This window comes from Lissotriton helveticus, chromosome 5_1 (genome assembly GCF_964261635.1).
Source record: "Lissotriton helveticus chromosome 5_1, aLisHel1.1, whole genome shotgun sequence".
Lineage (NCBI taxonomy): Eukaryota > Metazoa > Chordata > Amphibia > Caudata > Salamandridae > Lissotriton > Lissotriton helveticus.
In genome coordinates, this window is record NC_136065.1 from 1,904,453,309 (window position 1) to 1,904,473,137 (window position 19,829).

The window sequence follows — 19,829 nt, forward strand, 5'->3', positions numbered from 1 at the left end:
TGCCTCATTTTTGGACAGACACAGTTTTCAGGTTAGCGAGGGGTCATTCATGTTGTCCAGCCATCGGCTGTACTGTCAAGTTCCACAGGACTTTTCTGAGCCCTACACATTTTAACATTTATATTTGCCTTTTTATACTGTCAAGTTCCACAGGACTTTTCTGAGCCCTACACATTTTAACATTTATATTTGCCTTTTTATCAGATATCATCTGTTCCTTTAGTTTTAAGATGATTTCTATTGTCACACTGGCACCAGCCATGAACTCTATTTCTGTGAGACTCCACTGCTGCCTAGAGTGGATGACAGCCAGTTACTTGAAGATGAATGAAGAAAAAAAACAAGGTTTTGGTATTGTGGTAGAAACCAATGCTCTGGGATCAGATCATCTGGCCATCTCTTCTAGGAGAACATCCAGTCCCCAAGTCAGAAGTAAAGAGCCTAGATCCCTAGCAATCGGCTAACCATGGCCGCCCAAGCAGAAAAGGTGTCTGGTAGCTGTTTTTGCCTCTTGAGAGGCCTGAGAAAGGTCCTGAAATGGCTCTTGACAGAGTCCCATAGAATTGTGCTTCAAGGCTTGATCCTGTCTCACCTTGATTATAGTAATTCGCTTTATATAGGCAGTCCAAAGTCAGTGACCAAAAAACTTCAGATTATTCAGAACTCTCTATTGGGCATTCTGAAAATACATTCCGTAGGTGCAGCGCTCAAAACTCTTCACTGACTGCCCATAAGCTGCGGGGTACAATTCAAGGCACTTTGCATCATACATCGGGCAAAGCACAACACATATCCTTAGGTTCTTCAGCAATTGGCCAATACCTACCATGACAACAGGGACATGAGGTCAAACAACCTTGAGCTGCTCCTTGTCCCAACATTCAAGAAAGTCAGGAGTGAAGGCCGGTCTTTAACTTACCTTGCACCCAAGCTACTGAACACTCTACGTATTAGCCTCCAAAAAGAAGCACAATGTCATGACTTTCAGAAAAAAAATGAAAGACTGAACTCTTCCCCTAATCTTTCTAGCTCTTTTATGCACTTACGCCAATCACTCCGATAGCGCTGAGAAGGCTGATGTTTTGGTAGCCATTCGCTTTACAAAAGTGGTGAATAGAATAAGAGACCTTAGCAATTGTCCTTTAAATCTAAATGTAGTGTAGAGGCATTTTTAATTAACTGCACGGTCGCCATTTTTTTCCTTTTCTTTAATGAAAGTTCTTCAAAGATCTCATGAACTTGTCACTAAAGAAACATTGCTTTCTTTACACGTGTCCAAAGATCTGAAGTGTGTTCATCACTGGCAGATTAGTAGCTTAAAATAATACAGAGGCACTGAACAAAACAAAATATTTACCAGATGGAATATGCTGTTGCTGCTGCTAACTGCTGTACATAATGCAGCAACTCTGGTCAAGCTGAAAAATACCTAGACTGAGAGCTCAAAATTTAACTCATGTGGAGCACTACCATTCGACACACTTGAATGTTCAGCCATATTTATTTAAATAATGACATTCACATGTTTTTAACTCTCTATAGGTAGATTGTGCCAATTGAAGTAAGAAATGTCCACAAATATAAATTTTCATTGCTAGAAAAGTTATCATGCAAAGTTGATGTCTGATGCATACAAATAACTGCATATTCCTCACCTTAGAATACTCCCACAGCACGAGACTGGGTCTGGAAAGGCTTCACCAGTTATGCTATGCGCACCACTAAATGACATTGTTCAGCTCTGCGTTGACTATATGCTGCCCCAGAAATAACAGCGCTGAACCACAGTGTATCCATTTTCAAAAATGGGGCAACCCAATAGGTACAGGACCTGGGTAAATTGCGATAAGAGAAACAATGGTCCTTACCATCAATCAAACATAGCGTGAGTCAATACCTAGTTACTCAGTCAAAATTATTCAGAGCATATCATAATTCTGCAGCTCTATGAGATGAATCTTGCATGTGGTGCAGCAAAAAGCAACAGACTTATTTATTACCAAGCAATTTAATTCATTGCTAGTTCAATGGATATTTTGAATTCATAAAAAACAATTTCCAAATGTCACATTCAATACATTAATAAAACAACTTTGCCAAAGGTGATTATGCCCCAAGAAAGGACGTGCAAAGGCAGACGTGATAAAGGATGATATAAGTGTTTTTAGAAAGATTATAGAGAGAATCAGAAAAAATTGTGACAACAAATACAATTACAATCTTTACAATGAAGAACGGACGGTTTAGAAAAATACCGTCTCAATAAACACCCAGCCTTAACACTCTTCTTTTCTAATTTTATCAATGCAAAGATGGACATAAGTTCCAAAGTAAGCACGTCAGGTTAAGGGGGGAGGGGGATCAAGGTCCGGGTGATATCATGAATTGGGTGTCGACGTTTCAACTCGTCTAGTGGCCCGACGGGTAGATTACACCTCGGCCGTGCGAGTCTTCATCGGTACAATAGAGGGAAGGTCAATATCACCAGGGCTTGGTAATACCCGTAACAGTGTAAGGCAGGAGGTATATCAACGGTATGTGGACACTCTCACATCGGGAAGGGGTTATTATTTCGCCTTGCACTATTCAATAGTGCTCGATGAATAAATTGATTGTATCTCAATAATTGTCATATATATACTGGTGTCCAAATAATAATAGGTTATCGTGCAGAATCTGGCATAAATGTCGTGCTTGTAGCCGGAGTCGTGGTTGGCAAGAACCGCATCCAGTTGGTTGGCACTGTATGTGGCGCATCCGCGAAGAGTCGAGCATGCGCGTGAACACCTTTTCCGGCATTTAGCCACTCCCTTCCCTACCAAGAACGCTTTGCGTTCCATTTCGGTTCCGGGGTCCTGTGTTGTCGTTTCCGGGTCACGGTGGTGGCATGAAGCGGGTCCCGTCGGGTCTGCGGCTGTCATCGGGTCGTCCGTTCAGGTACCAAGCATTGTGGCATATATGTTATCTTAGTGGTGTTTAGAACTTGTGTGGCGTTCATTAATAGGAGCGCACACACTTCAGACTCGTGTTCAAGTCCGAGTGTCGGACGCTATCCCCTGATTACTTAAGGGATCTGCTGTTAGTTTGTTTTGTTACTCCTTTCCTACAGACCACTCGGTTCGTGCTCTGGATATAGTTACGATTCGGAAGACAGAGGTTCTTCCTTGGATGTTTGTTGGGACTAGTGGAGCATTGAAACTAGTCCCGGCTTTAGGTTATTGTTTTCTGGAATTAGAGAACTTCCTTGTATGTTTGTTGGGACTAGTGGAGCATTGAAACTAGTCCCGGCTTTAGATTATTGTTTCCGGAACTAGAGGAGTATAGATTCTAGTTCCTGCTTTTCGATTTCCCTTTTACAAATAGAAAGGTAGGCTTATAAATATATCCTCTACGTTGTTGAGCATAGTGCAGGTAGCAAAGATAATCATTCTGGAACTATTGCAGGGTACACGGAGAACTTCCATTTCCTGATTACCAGACTTGTCCTCCCTATTTATGTTGTTCCACCCAATCTTCCTACATTCTTTACTACTGGTCATAAAAACTGTACTAACTATTGTTCTTTGTACTCGCATATAGGAGACCGTGTACAGAGGTTCGTTGGTTCCCCAGGATCGACAGTCACTCCACCTGTGTATGAAGAAACCTGTGTTTTCCCTTACTTACCTTGTTTTGTTTCCCTGTTTTCCCCTGACGGGCATCACTATTTGTGTCCAGTTATTCCAATCTGGCATATGGTGAACCGGTAAGGGGAAGTAGTGGAACGAGCATCACCTCCTTGGTACTCCCGAGGCAACATTCACGACAAGCATAACAGAACGCGAAGCCCCTATCTATTTGCCGCCCGAGTACCATGGAAGTGACATTAGGTGACCTTGCTAACATGATGGGTAACCTTCAGCGGGAGACCCAAGCGTTGGCGGGGCGATTAGACAGAATGGATGTAGATGGAGGGGAGGGAGCATCAAGCTCCCAGACTCCTGTTATTCAAGTTGTTACTCCACCTACCCCTATACCCTTGGCTCCACCAGAAAGGTTCAACGGAGACCCAACTAAATGTGCGGCATTCATTAGTCAGTGCCAATTACACTTTATGTGCAAATCAGCCTGTTTTCCTTCGGATCAAGCAAAGGTTGCCTTTGTCCTTTCCTATTTAGGAGGCTCTGCTGCAAATTGGGCTATACCCCTTATTGAAAGAGATGATCCCCTGCTTCTTGATTATGCTTTCAAAAGAGAATTGCGGAAATTGTTCGACAAACATACATTCACGCATGCAGCTGATACCGAACTTTTGACACTGAAACAGGGTTCTAAAGACCTACCCACATATATATCCACATTCCACAGACTAGTGGCTAAAGCAGGATGGCCTCTTGAGAAACGCAGTGCCTTATTCTATAAAGGGTTGCGTGATGAAGTAAAAGACGCATTGGCTCACGTGGTAGATCCCCCTGATACATGTACAGAGCTAATAGACCTGGTGGTGAAACTCGACCACAGATTAGGAGAAAGAAGGAAAGATAAGACAAGGTTTGATTTTAATAGAATAACTCACAAAGAAAGAAAGACCGATACCGAAGGGAACTCAGATAACACTGAACCTATGCAGATCGGGAGCATCAAGGGACCCCTCAGCGAGGCAGAAAAACAAACGCAGAAGGGATCTTAAACTGTGCTTATATTGCGGCAAAGCCGGGCATTTCCTAAGAGAATGCCCCATCAAGCCTAAACAAAAAAGAAAGTCGGAAAACTAGAGGACCCGAAGCCAAGAAAGACTAAGGCATCGGGTCATTCAGGATCTATAGTCTCCTCCCTATCGCATATGCAGAGCCACTTTTTTGTACCTTATTTGTTGCAAGGGAATACTCACCAATTGGAAGTCTCCATAATGATTGATTCCGGAGCTTCTGGTAATTTTATGGATGGTCAATGGGCACAAAGAATCACTTTTCCAACATTCCTAAGAAGACAATAGAAGAGGTATACACCATTGCCGGGAGTTCGTTGAAATCAGGTCCCATAACTCATACCACTGAGATATTAGAAGTAGTCATAGCAGAGACCCATTTGGAATCCCTTAGTTTTGATATTATTCAGTCTCCTCAATTCCCGGTGGTGTTAGGACTTCCCTGGCTACGACAACATAACCCGACCATAGATTGGCAAACAGGACAAATAGTATTCGACTCCACATCATGCCATACACACAAGCAACCTTTAACCTCCATGGTGTCTAGCATTAGCACTGCGTTATCAGATACGGCAGCTAGTAGACCCCCGATAAACCCAGCAGACTATGAGAAAACAGTGACTAAGATAAAGGATAACGTAGAGGAACCTGATACAATATTACCCGAAGTATATCATACGTATTCACCGATTTTTTTTATTTTTTATTTTTTTTATTTATATATTTTTTTTTATTTTATTTTTTTATGCCAAGGAAGCAACCAATCTACCCCCTCATAGGGTATATGACTGCCGAATACACCTGCAAGCAGGGGCCCGTATTCCAACAAGCAGAGTGTATGCTTTGACAGAAAAGGAAAACATCGGGGGCGTGGCTAGCAGCCGATGATGGCGGCAGCGACCTAGAGAGGCTCCCGTAGCGAGGCGGTTTCCCGCATCAATCCGCATGCCTATCCGCTCATTGCTCAGTCCGCAGCGGGTGTCCTGGGTGCGGTGACCGAACGGCGCTGGCACAGAAAATTTGGGAGCGATTGGACCCCGGAATCGGGGCGAAACTCCATCTACGTCCCTCGCGGAGGACTGGCCTGGTGACGCGAGGCGAGCATCGGTGTCGAGTGAATCCTAGGGCCGGGCGGAAGTTCACCCTCCCCGGCGCAACCATCCGGAAGCAGCCGACGACACCATCACTCGAAGTTCTTTGCTGGCGATCCTCCCCGCCGACCTCTCCATCCTTCACGCTGTGTACCCGGTGACGCTGGGCAGCTGTGCCCCTTGGCTGCGCTCGACACAAGCCGGAGGACCTGTGCAGCACCAGTCGCCATTTTGCTTGATTTAGCCGAGGCCGCCACTGCTCAGCGGCGGCCGGCGGCGCTCTACCGGCGCCAGCGGCCTCTGGCCCGCGTCCAATCTGGGCCCCCCCTGCGTACCCTTCCCTCCAGCGGACATTTACGGGCGTCCGGCCCGCTCCATTATAAACTTTGTCCCACTGGACGGCAATGGCGGGGAAGGGATTGCGGCAGACCGCTGCTCAGGCGAAGCTAGGGAAATACGCCTATGATAACCAGACTTCCGCCCAACCTGAGCAGCGCAAATCACTGGGGAAGGGCGCTGATACCGACGGTGCTAAAAAAGCCACGCTGGACGATGTACTAAGAGCGCTGGAGCAGGTACAGGCCACGGTGGGCTCGACCGCGGCGGAGGTTACCCTTATCAGAGCCGACCTCCAGAAAATGAGCGAACGAGTGAAGCAGGTGGAGGTGGTGAATAAATCCTTAATAGAAGACGTCTCTGACCTACAAGTGGCAATGGAGAGGCTACAGGCAGACAACAAACTTCTAAAAAGTAAGCTGGATGACCAGGAGGGGCGTTCTAGACGCAACAACGTCCGTATCTTGGGGGTTCCGGAGTCTGAAACGAAGGGGGCCATGGACCTATACGTTGAAGATCTTATAAAGTCTAAACTGGCCCCGAAGGGACTGTCCAACTTTTTTACAGTGGAACGGGCCCACCGGGTCCCGGGAGGGACACCTACCCCGGGGGCCGCCACGCGCCCCATCCTGGCGAGACTCTTCAACTTTAGGGACCGCGATGCGATCCTCCAAGCAGCCAGGGTGGCGCCGCCCATGCAAATCCAAAACTCACGGATTTCTTTCTTTCCTGACTACACAGCGGAAGTCACCCGTAAGAGGAAAACATTCCTAGAAGTCAAGAAGTCACTACGCGACCAAGACCTGCCGTACTCCATGTTGTTCCCGGCCCGGCTGAGAGTGGTGGCGGACAAGAAGGTCTGGTTTTTCGACTCAGCGGAGAATGCCAGGGAATGGCTGGATGGCTGGCGCACTGTGGACCGCACCTCCAACCGCCGACGCAACAGGACGGGAGACGGGAGCCGGCGGGGCTCGCGTTCTCCAACCGGGAACAGCGCGACTGGATCACCGTCACAGGACCACTTGGGTGCGGCTGGAGGCGAATGATACGGCCTAGAGGGGCTACCAAGTTAAACCTGAACTCTACTCCCACTCTGATTCTTCTCCGAGTCGTTCATGGACGCTGGCTCGGGTGACCCGAGGACTGCAAAGGGACCGCCTGCTTTGGGGGACACTCTCCCCTGACGTGCAAGTACTCTGTTTCTGACATGGGATAAGCGCTCTGCTAAGTTGGGGTGGCGGGCAGTTTTGAGTCCGTTTGGCAGGGAGGCAGGGTGGGGGGAGTTGGGGGGGGGATTTGTTAGGTTTTACGGGAGATTCATGGTATCGATCACAAAATGTAACATGTACTGTGCTATTCACTGGAACGGAGCGGGGGAGGTGGGGGTCTGTGCCGATGGTTTCTGTCTCTGAGTTTCGATGGTGGTGGACGAACAACCTAACGTGATGCTGGCAGGGGAGACGCGACTGGGCGGCTCCTCCCTCAAACTTCTGGCCTGGAATGTGCGAGGTCTGGGTGATAGAGTGAAGCGCGGCCTTGTTTTGTCAGAGGTTAAGCGTCATAAACCTGACCTCGTACTCCTCCAGGAGACCCATCTGACGGGTACCGCCACTAAGGCCCTGGATAGACGGGGGTATACAATGTTGACCCACTCAGAATTCTCCACTGGGTCCCGGGCTACAGGCATCCTGCTCAAGAAATCCTCCACTTTTATCACCCTTAGCACAAAAACGGATACGCAGGGCTGCTTTGCGGCAGTGAGTGGTCAATGGGAAGGGCGCCCCCTGACTATAGTTTCAGTTTACATCCCGCCTTCATTGCATTCGGTGATGCTGCCTGCCCTGGGCGACTTCTTGCTGTCCCTCCCTGAGAGTGACACCCTGCTAGGGGGGGATTTCAATGCCCCTGCCGACCCACAACTTGACAGGTTCCCGGCGACCGCCCTCCCCAGGGGTCCTTCCAGATTTCAGCGCTTCCTTGAGGCACTGGGGCTGTTAGACGTATGGCGACACGTCCACCCAACACTGCGACAGTACACGTTCCACTCCACCGTCCATAATAGTCTGTCCCGCATTGACCACTTCCTGGCATTGGGGGATGGGTTGCAGCGCGTCGAAGAGGTGCTCATACACCCTAGGGGCATCTCGGATCACTCCCCAATTACTCTCACCATTACTTCCCGAACACGCCACCGAGTCTTCCCGCTGCACGCCTCTTATCTTAAGGTCCCTAAGGTCAGGAAGGCCCTGCAAACAGCCACGACACATTACTTCATGGAGAATGAGCCTACCGCAGCCTCGGCTGAGGTACTTTGGGAGGCCTATAAGACCGTCCTGAGGGGGCAAGCCATAAGCTCTATTACATCACATAGGCGAGAACAGGCGGCTGAACACTCGGCGCTCGAGCTCCGACTGCGCGAAACAACTGCTGCCCACGAAGCAGACCCCACTGATGACACATTGCATGCGCTCGTGCTGGCTCAACGCCTATATACAGACCACGCTCGGCACATTACACAAGGTCACATCACAGACACACAAAATCGAATATATGATATGGGGGACAAGGCAGGGAAAATGTTGGCTTGGCTCGACAAGAGAGGGGGTAGCGTCAAGGGGATCCAACAGATTAAGGACGAAAAGGGAATTATCCGAACTGACCCAGCTCGAATAGTGGAGGCACTGGCTGCCCACTTTGAGAAAGTCTACACCCCGGAACGGGACGTCACTGCGATTGCGGCCCAAAGCGCACTGTATGACTTGACCATCCCGGCACTGCAGCCGGAGGCGGCAGCTGAGCTTGAGGCGCCCATTACTGCTGACGAATTGCGGATCGCCATTGGGGCCCTCCGTACGGGCAAAGCGCTTGGACCGAATGGCATTCCGATCGAGTGGTTTCAAGGCCTCACTGATGTGCTTAGCCCATATTTGCTCCGAATGTACGAGGAATGCCGTGCTACGGGGGTGCTCCCGCTGGACCAACGAACGGCCGCGATCGTGGCTATTCCTAAGCCTGGTAAGCCCCCGGAGGAATGCTCCTCGTACCGCCCTATATCCTTACTTAACGCGAAAAGCAAAATTCTAGCAAAGCTTCTGGCAAATCGCCTCATGCCCCACCTATCTGACCTTATCCACCCAGACCAGTCGGGGTTCATGCCCCACAGGAACACCTCACTCAATCTACGACGGGTACATGGGGTGTTGGCTAAAGCGGATGAGATAGGCGAATCCGCGGCCATCTTGGCCCTTGATGCAAAGATGGCCTTTGACATGGTGGAGTGGGCGTATCTCTTTGAGGTTCTCCGGTACATGGGTTTTGGTCCTGTCTTCATCTCCTGGATCGAACTGCTCTACACCATGCCGGTAGCACATGTGGTGGCGAACGGCCACATTTCACGCTCCTTCCCGCTTAGGCGCGGCACCCGACAGGGTTGCCCCCTTTCCCCCCTGCTGTTTGCGTTGTCGCTAGAGCCCTTGGCGATCCGCATCAGGACCGCCCCCTTGCTTCAAGGGATTAAATGGAGGGAGGGCTGGGAGGACCGCATATCGCTCTATGCGGATGATATGCTGGTCTATCTGACAGATCCTGACCACGGCATTCCGGCTCTCTTGCGCATTTGTAATGCCCACGGAGAGGTGTCGGGCTACACCATCAATTGGAGTAAATCCGAACTGTATACCCTGACGGGCAGCCACCCAGCGGTTGGTTCCACCTGCCCTCTGCGACTGGCCGGTTCATCATTTAAGTATCTCGGTATTCACGTCACGGGTGACCCGGCTGAATACGAAAAATTTAACCTGACGCCACCGCTGGACCGCCTCAGGCGAGATGCAAGCTTCTGGGCAGGCTTACCGCTGACGATGCTGGGGAAAGCAGCCCTGTTCAAGATGAAATCCCTGCCCCGCTTTCTATATATTCTGGACAATACCCCTTTTGCTGTGCCCCCTAGGTACTTCAAGAAGGTGGCGGCGGTGGTCTCTGGTCTGTTATGGGGTAACCGCCCGGCGCGGATAGCTCACGCCAAACTCTGTAAGGGCTGGTACGAGGGTGGCATTGCACTTCCTAACCTCCACCTTTACTATTGGGCGGCCCAGCTTCGACCGATCAATCAATGGTTGCACGCATCGCAATCGGACCCAGCATTCCAGGCGGATCGGGCCCAGGTGGGGGCTGGTACCCTGCTGGCCCCGCTTTACGATAAACGAAAACTCAGGTCGCTGAAGGGGCCCACTAAGATCACAGTAGCTACCTGGCATGCAGCCACTGCTGCGCTAGGATGGAAAGATACTATCACCAAGCTCACCCCACTCTGGGACTCGCGTGCTCTAGGCAACCTTCGGACCAGCAAGGGGTTCTCCCGCTGGGACGACATTGGCATCTCAACAGTGGGGGACATGTGGGACCGTGGGGCTATCATTGCGTTTGACCGCCTGAAGGAACTCTATGACATGGGGCCACGTGAAACCTACCGATATGTCCAAATCCGTCATGCTCTCCTGGCGGTTATTCCGGTGGGGTCGACACTCCCCGAGTCGTCCCCGCTAGAGGATCGCCTCTTAACCGACTACATGGTGGAAAAGGCCACCTCCCTCACCTACCGGAAACTCCTTAATAATTCCCCCGACCCGCTAGTGCCTCTTAAGGGGAAGTGGGAGCGGGACGTGGGGGAGATGGATGAACGCGAATGGGATGAGGCACTGGCATCCCCTAAGGAAGCGGGCATATCCTCCAGAATGAGACTCATCCAACTCAAAGTTCTGCACAGAACATATTACACCAGGGCATTGCTTCACCGCATACAGCGAGCCCCTGACCCCTTCTGCTTGCGGGGCTGCGGGGAGGAGGGCACATTCTTCCACACATTCTGGGACTGCTCACTCATACAAACATATTGGCGTCAGGTCATGCGCACTGTATCACAGGTGCTGGAGGTCTCAGTGCTCCCAGGAACCTCGCCGCTGCATTCTCAATGTGTGGGAGCCAACTGACTTGTCTCGACATGGCCGCCTCTGGGTGACGCTAGGAATGATGATGGCCAAGAGGGATATCGCGCAGCGCTGGGGGGTGGCGGATCGACCGACGGCCTCACAATGGTGTGTTAATATGGACAGGGCCATGGTCGCAGAACGGGCAGTGTATTTGAACAGGGGGTGCCCGGCCAAGTGGAACAAGGTTTGGTCCCCATGGAACATGTACCGAGGCGAGATTTGTGATCCACTTCCTGAAGGTGACACACTAGAATCAGACGAAGAAGAATGAATGTGCGGGGGGGGGGCTGAGTGATGGGGGGGGCAGCACCGGGAGGGGGCGGAATAACGGAAAGGGACGGCTCACACCTTACCTAGCATGAGGAGCAAAGTGCTGTTAACTCTGACTCTGAAGTACGCTTCCACCTACCTGGCTTTAAGTTTCTTGTATCGATTGTAATGTAATTTCCCGAAGTTTTGAATGTTCTTTCTTTAGGTGTAAAACTGAAAATGAAAACCTCTTAATTCAGCTTGGAACATTCGCAATTTTTCTTCACAAATTCTTTCTGGATCGTTACTTTCACGTCCTCACGACCGCGGGTGCACTTGTATTGTAGTACTAGGTATTTTATTGATTAACGCTTCCCTAGCGGCCGGCCCAGTTGGGTTGTAGGCGACAAGCTGTGTACTAACTGTGAAGGCTCAATAAAGGTTTTCAACAAAAAAAAAAAAAAAAAAAAAAGGAAAACATCTACTTAAGAGAGTATCTAGACAAAATGCTGGATCTCGGGTTCATTAGAGTCTCTAGGTCCGCCGCTTCGTCCGCTCTCTTTTTTTTATCCCTAAACGGGAGGGTGGTCTGCGCTGCTGTATAGACTACCGTTCTCTCAATGCAGTGACAATCAAGAACAGATCTCCGTTACCACTCATCTCCTCTCTTAGATCAGGTAAAAACAGCTAAGTACTTTACAAAGCTGGATCTGAGAGGGGCGTACCACCTTGTAAGAGTAAGAGAGGGAGATGAGTGGAAGACGGTGTTCTGCAGCAAGTTCGGACTATTCGAATATTTGGTGATGCCCTTTGGGCTATGTAATGCGCCCTCTGCGTTCCAGTATTTCATAAATGACGTGCTGAAAGAACTGCTGGACAATTGTCATCGCCTATATAGACGATCTACTCATCTATTCTGTTACATTGGAGGAACATATAAACCATGTCCAATCTGTGTTACAAAGACTGAGGGACAATTACCTGTTCTGTAAACTAGATAAATGCTTTTTTCACAGGTCCCAAGTGGCCTTTTTGGGTTATATATTGTCAGCCCATGGACTGGAAATGGATCCTCACAAGGTACAGGCAGTCATACAATGGCCATCACCCACATCAGTTAAGGACGTACAACGGTTCCTTTGCTTCGCCAATTTTTATAGGCGTTTTATAGATCGTTTCTCAGAGATTGTTACATCCATCACCAAACTCCTGAGGAAAGACACACCTTTTCATTGGTCACCTGAAGCCGAACATTCTTTTCAAACACTGAAAACAGCGTTTACCGTTGCTCCTATTCTTAGGCATCCGGACCAACAAAGCCCCTTTTCGGTGGAGGTTGATGCTTCCCAAGTGGCAGTAGGGGGAGTTTTATCACAAGCCCACCCAGAGACAGGAGAACTACACCCCGTGGCCTATTACTCACACAAACTCACTACAGCGGAAACGAATTATGCCATCGGAGAAAGAGAACTGATTGCAATAAAGAAGGTATTGGAGGAGTGGAGGCAATATCTATTAGGTACCAAATACACAGTCACCATTATAACAGACCATCGCAATTTACAGTATCTAAAAACCACTAAGGCATTGTCTATGAGACAACTTAGATGGACTCAGTTTTTTAGTGGCTATGATTTTGAAATCCACTTTAGAGCAGGAAAGAAAAATGGAAAAGCCGATGCTTTATCCCGCTTAGGTTATGAAAGTCCCCCGGTAGATGAACATCCTCCCTCTATCATAGATACCAACAAGATTATAGGAGTAATCACTACGGAAGAACAGTTCCTAAAGGAAGTAGCCAACGCACAACAGAGTCCAGAAACGATTGAATTTCTTAAATCGCAGACTACTCAAATGAAACAGGGCTTACAGTATGTACAAGGAGGATTATACATTCCTGAATCCCAACAAAGACAGATAGTTCTGAACTGGTGTCATACACAAGGTATAGCTGGTCACCCAGGGTATAAGAAGACTATTGAATTAGTAAAACGCTCCTGTTGGTGGCCGACCCTGAATGAGGACGTACAACAATATGTCAAAACATGTGCTGTCTGTGCCCAGGGCAAAGCCTCTCACATAAAACCTGTAGGACTGTTATGTCCTATTCCCTCTCCACCAGGCCCTTGGCACACCGTGTCGATGGACTTCATTGTGGAATTGCCACGTACCAAGAAGGGGAACACCACGTTAATGGTAGTAGTAGATCTGTTTACTAAATCCGCACATTTTATTCCTCTGCCTAGCCTTCCTACATCAGTCACTCTTGCACAGGTCTTTCTACAAAATATTATCAGACTCCATGGCATTCCTTTCGTTTTGATCACGGATAGGGGTGCACAATTTGTTTCCAAATTCTGGAGGCATTTGTGTACCTTGTTACAGATTGACGTTCGTTTGTCCTCTAGCCATCATCCTCAGACAGATGGACAAACAGAGCGTGTCAATCAAAGCCTTGAACAGTTCGTGAGATGCCAATTCCTTCAGACGAGTCAGGATTGGGATGAGATCATTTGGCTAGCAGAACTATCATATAACAGCCATCATTTTTCTACGTTGTTTACTCCCTTTTATGGATCTCATGGTTTCCATCCCAGGGTCTTACCTATTCCTCTGTCGGTTACTTGTGACACTCCAGCAGTCAGTACACTGGTCCAACATTTGCAAACTGTACATACATCCATACAGGATAATTTAGATAAAGCAAAGGTGACATACAAGAAAGGCGCGGATGCACATAGAACACCAGAACCTGCTTATCAGTCGGGGAATAAGGTTTGGCTGTCCACCAGACACATTACGTTACGTGGTTCATGTAAATTTAAACCTAAGTTTATAGGACCTTTTCAGGTTGTTCGAGTAGTGAATCCTGTAGCTCTACAACTAGATTTGCCTCCGACTATGAAAATACACCCGGTTTTTCATGTATCCCTCCTTAAACCTGTTGAGCCAGGTACTCATCTACCACCAACACCGAGCCCGGTGACCGTAGATTCGGAAGATGAGTATGAAGTAGAAAAGGTCATTGATTCCAGACGTTGTAGAGGCAGATTACAATACTTGATACATTGGAAGGGTTATGGCATTGAGGAGCGCAGCTGGGCACATGCGAGTCAGGTACATGCACCCCGTTTACTCCGCCATTTTCACCGACACTATCCCAATAAGCCCAAACCGATCGGAGGGGGAATAGGAGGGGTGTACTGTCGTGCTTGTAGCCGGAGTTGTGGTTGGCAAGAACCGCAGCCAGTTGGTTGGCACTGTATGAGGCGCATGCGCGAAGAGTCGAGCATGTGGGTGAACACCTTTTCCAGCATTTAGCCACTCCCTTCCCTACCAAGAACGCTTCGCGTTCCATTTCGGTTCCGGGGTCCTGTGTTGTCTTGTCCGGGTCACGGTGGTGGCGTGAAGCGGGTCCCGTCGGGTCTGCGGCTGTCGTCGGGTCGTCTGTTCAGGTACCAAGCATTGTGGCATATATGTTATCTTAGTGGTGTTTAGAACTTGTGTGGGTTTATTAATAGGAGCGCACGCACTTCAGACTCGTGTTCAAGTCCGAGTGTCGGACGCTATTCCCTGATTACTTAAGGGATCTGCTGTTAGTTTGTTTTGTTACTCATTTCCTACGACCACTCGGTTCGTGCTCTGGATATATTTACGATTCGGAAGACAGAGGTTCTTCCTTGGATGTTTCTTGGGACTAGTGGGGCATTGAAACTAGTCCCGGCTTTAGGTTATTGTTTTCTGGAATTAGAGAACTTCCTTGGATGTTTGTTGGGACTAGTGGAGCATTGATACTAGTCCCGGCTTTAGATTATTGTTTCCAGAACTAGAGGAGTATAGATTCTAGTTCCTGCTTTTCGGTTTCCCTTTTACAAATACACAGGTAGGCTTATAAATATATCCTCTAGATTGTTGAGCATAGTGCAGGTAGCAAAGATAATCATTCTGGTACTATTGCAGGGTACATGGAGAACTTCCATTTCCTGATTACCAGACTTGTCCTCCCTATTTATGTTGTTCCACCCTCTACACTCTGAACAGTACGCAGATTTCCCAATCTTCCTACATTATTTACTACCGGTCAAAAAAATTGTACTAACTATTGTTCTTTGTACTCACATATAGGAGACCGTGTACAGAGGTTCGTTGGTTCCCCAGGATCGACAGTCACTCCACCTGTGTATGAAGAAACCTGTGTTTTCCCTTACTTACCTTGTTTTGTTTCCCTGTTTTCCCCTGACGGGCATCACTATTTGTGTCCAGTTATTCCAATCTGTCATATGGTGAACCTGTAAGGGGAAGTAGTGGAACGAGCATCACCTCCTTGGTACTCTCGAGGCAACATTCGCGACAAGCATAACAATAAGTCTCATCAGTGTCTCTCTTAATTAGACAAATTCCTCGCATTCAATGTGGAATTGTAACCCTCACGGAAGACGTTATTTCCATGATCTTATTCAAGAAGGGGGTCAACCTTCCGTTCGCCAGCGCTTCACTCGAAAAACTCCTAGTGTTTGTAGGAACAAAATTCCTTATTCAATGGGAATTTTCAAATTGGCAAGATGTTTCCCATGTACACAAACATAGAAAAGCGGGCTGGAACCTTTCTCACATGCAGCGCTACCTTCGTTGGACTCCCAGTGTTAACACTGGGAGTAGATAACGATGTGAGAGTGTCCACATACGGTTGATATACCTCCTGCCTTACACTGTTACGGGTATTACCAAACCCTGGTGATATTGCCCTTCCCTCTATTGTCCTGATGAAGACTCGCACGGCCGAGGTGTAATCTACACGTCGGGCCACTAGACGAGTCGAAACGTCGACACCCAATTCATGATCTCACCCGGACCTTGATCCCCCTCCCCCCTTAACCTGACGTGCTTACTTTGAAACTTATGTCCATCTTTGCATTGATAAAATTAGAAAAGAAGAGTGTTCAGGCTGGGTGTTTATTGAGACGGTATTTTTCTAAACCGTCCGTTCTTCATTGTAAAGATTGTAATTGTATTTGTTGTCACCATTTTTTCTGATTCTCTCTATAATCTTTCTAAAAACACTTCTCATCCTTTATCACGTCTGCCTTTGCACGTCCTTTCTTGGGGCATAATCACCTTTGGCAAAGTTGTTGTATTAATGTATTGAATGTGACATTTGGAAATTGTTTTTTATGAATTCAAAATATCCATTGAACTAGCAATGAAATAAATTGCTTGGTAATAAATAAGTCTGTTGCTTTTTGCTGTACCACATGCAAGATTCATCTCATAGAGCTGCAGAATTATGATATGTTCTGAATAATTTTGACTGAGTAACTAGGTATTGACTCACGCTATGTTTGATTGATGGTAAGAACCACAGTGTATAACAGCCTTCTCTGAGAGCTAACATCCATTTAATTATTTCCCTGCCTTCTAACTTGGATCTAGAGCTCTGCTTCCATTTGTGTTGGTTTGTCGACAAATCCTAAAAAAATCATGGAATCTGGTGTGCTAAAGAGCTATGTTCCCATTTAAGACTGTAGGTTTCAAACCATGCCGCGATTATAGAAAACGGATGTCGATCGTGGACCCACCTGAGTTGGGTCTCTGGTGTTTGGTCTTGGAACATGCCTCAAAGTCATATAGCAGGTGTGTTCTCATGCACCCAAAGGCGATCCGGGACAGGGAAGCGAGGCTGTATGTCGTGAAACACTAGGCACATTTTCAGGACGCTCCTAAGTACTGGTCCAAGTTGAGGGTGCATGCTCTTTCCCGAGATCACTCTCGTGAGAGGTCAACCTCGCAGTCCGAAGTCCTCCAGTAAGATAGAATGGAAGTCCAAACGCAAGCACAAGAAAGCAATGGAAGGAGGTCTGGTTTATAACCCAGATTGCAGGCTGACCTAATTGATTATTAGTGAGTTTTAATACAATTATTTTCCTGCTGGGTGTTGTATCTGCTTTGGTAGTAACCTAATATTTTTTATTCTAGGGAATTGTAAGAGCAATTAAGGATAACCAGGGTCCCCTGAAAGAACATGAAGTCACAATATTCGTGAGAAGAGGAGGGCCCAATTACCAGGAGGGGCTACGGGTGATGGGGGAAGTCGGTAAGTAACTGAAAGAAAAAAATAGTACACTAGTTTCCATCCTGGTATGCTAGAGCATCACTGACTACCCTTTCAAGAGTATTCGGGCGTTGGATCTGGCAGAGGTTGTCTTGCGATATTCTGGTAGGAGCATCTGCTTCTCTAGAAGACTCGTTTCACCCTAAAATGTTTTGAACATAAACATTCTGTTATGGCTGGGCGCAGTGACTGAGTTATGACTGCTCTTAGATTTGATTTTGTGTGTTGACACCAATGTTCTCTACTGTCCATTCTTTTCCGAAACGTTGTTGGCTGTTGTTTGTTCTCTTCAAATACCAGTGATACCTCTGACATGTTCTCCGAAGACAGTGGTGCATGTAAAGTGATAATAAGTAATAGACTGGTGTTTATAAAGAACAAATGTGATATGAAATTGGTTTTATAGAACATTCACATGCAGCTTTGTGCACCTAAGTGAAACTAGGCAGTACGAAAATTCAGTCACAATCTTAAATTCATCATTATGGTTTACTGAATCCAGATTAGTGGAATTTTATGGTAGCAAATTTACGATTCTGGAAAGTACTTCACTGATGGCACATTATCAACCAATGTAAATTTTGGGTCTGAATGGGGAGAAGGGGGTTCCCATGGGAGCTCCTGAGAGGTGGTCATTGTAAATGTTTTTAACACACACATGGTTATTAATATCCTGGTTTGCACTAAACTTTCTAAATAATATTTTCCATCCCAAATACTAAATTAAACTTCTTTTACATTGTTGCCACGCCTTCTCCTAAAGTTTTTCAACCTGGTAGAAATTTTGTAAGCATAAACTTCAAGAATTTTTGTTAATGTGGTCCTTTGCACCTCCATTCTTTCCAACGCCCAGTCCTGGCTGCCACCCGTTCTCTAAAACAGCCACTGCTTGCTGCCGCTCTTTCTCTACGAACATTACCTACTACTTGTTCTGTACAAAAGAAAGCTAAACAGCGAGAATTGCTCTTTCTAAATAAAATTGCTGTGCAAAGGAAAAATAATTAAATACATTTTAGGCATTTATAGTAGTAAACGGAACCAAAAGTACAATAGGAATAACATTAAGGGACCGATTACGATGCAGCTCGGAAGGCTCCGACTGACTGTCGGAGCCTTTCGCGCTGCATTGTAATGGGCCGGTCGGATTTTTTTCTGACTGCCTCATTTTGATGGAGGGGGTCGAAAAGGAACCCGGCCACTCATTCCGGCTGGCTTCCCAACGGGTTCGGAGAGACTGTCCACCAGTCTACAGGTGGCAAGTAATCTCAAGGGCGGGTCTGTCCGCCCATGAGATTGAGATGACGGTTTCCGGCATGGTTGTCCAACATGGAGACCATGTTGGAAAGCTTCTTTAGGGGAACCTAGCATGGCCCGTTGGGTGCACGGCTTCCAGTTGGAGGCCAATGGGGCACCTTTGGTTCCCTGCTGTTGATCCCTGCACCTCCCATTTCACTATGGGAGCATGCATTACGGCCACGTTACGTTACACTGTTCGGTCGCATCCTAATGGGGCAATCTGGACGGCCCCATGACCGATGCGGTGTCAGACGGAAGTGATTCCGGCCGACATCGTAATGATCCCCTCAATGTCAGGGGAAACTGCTTGAAAGAACTTCCTGAAGCCCACTGTAATGTTAGATGGTATAGTAATCCAAATTACATTACAGTTGCATTCTATGGATACAGTATTGCGACTCCACCTGGTTGGCTGAAAGAAGGTAAGCAAAACATAGCTAATTCTAACTGAAGAATATTTTTGTTTGTGGTTTGAGTCACCAGTGTTTTTTTTTCTGTTGATTTATTTGTTTTTTTCAGGTGAATAGGATTGTTGTTTGTGGGTTAGTGCTTGAAAGGCTGTGCACCATAGTCTAAATTCAGTGCAGTGGTAACAGGGTGACTAGTGTAGATTCACCCAAATTGGGGTAAGATGATCTTTATCTTCTAATGTAATACTTGAGACAACCTGTGTTACCAGCATGGATCTGTGTGCACTGTACGCCTGAGAGGAGCAATGAAGAAGGGCCGAATTGAGGAGCGATGCATCGCCATCATTCACTCTGGAAAACATTAGAGCCTCATTGGCTATTTCGGAAGCTAATGGTAGTAAAAACCTTGTTTGTGGTGCTCATAAAAATAGGACAGACATGGGACACAAATCAAAGGGGCTTCACCAGAAGGGCAAGTGTAGAGACCGATGCCTAGCGAGGAAACTGAGGAATACAATTGTAAACTGAGCATATGGGAAGAAAATTGGATTTAAAAGAACTTTATTTTCTGAAATTTATTAAATAACCAATCCTCTGTAATGTGTGCATTTGAAATCCAAGCATTATGCAATATAAATGTTTTACTGCATCAGGTATGAA

General features: G+C 47.3%; 1 protein-coding gene across 7 annotated transcripts in view; it reads left to right on the plus strand.

Annotated features, from left to right (window-relative positions):
- Positions 1-19,829, plus strand: part of ACLY (ATP citrate lyase) — a 362,794-nt gene that overhangs the window by 145,766 nt on the left and 197,199 nt on the right. For all 7 annotated transcript variants that reach the window (XM_078645438.1, XM_078645433.1, XM_078645436.1 and 4 more), the window contains exon 11: positions 17,328-17,445. In XM_078645438.1, coding sequence (XP_078501564.1) covers positions 17,328-17,445 — 118 coding nt within the window. The remainder of the gene's footprint in view (positions 1-17,327; positions 17,446-19,829) is intronic.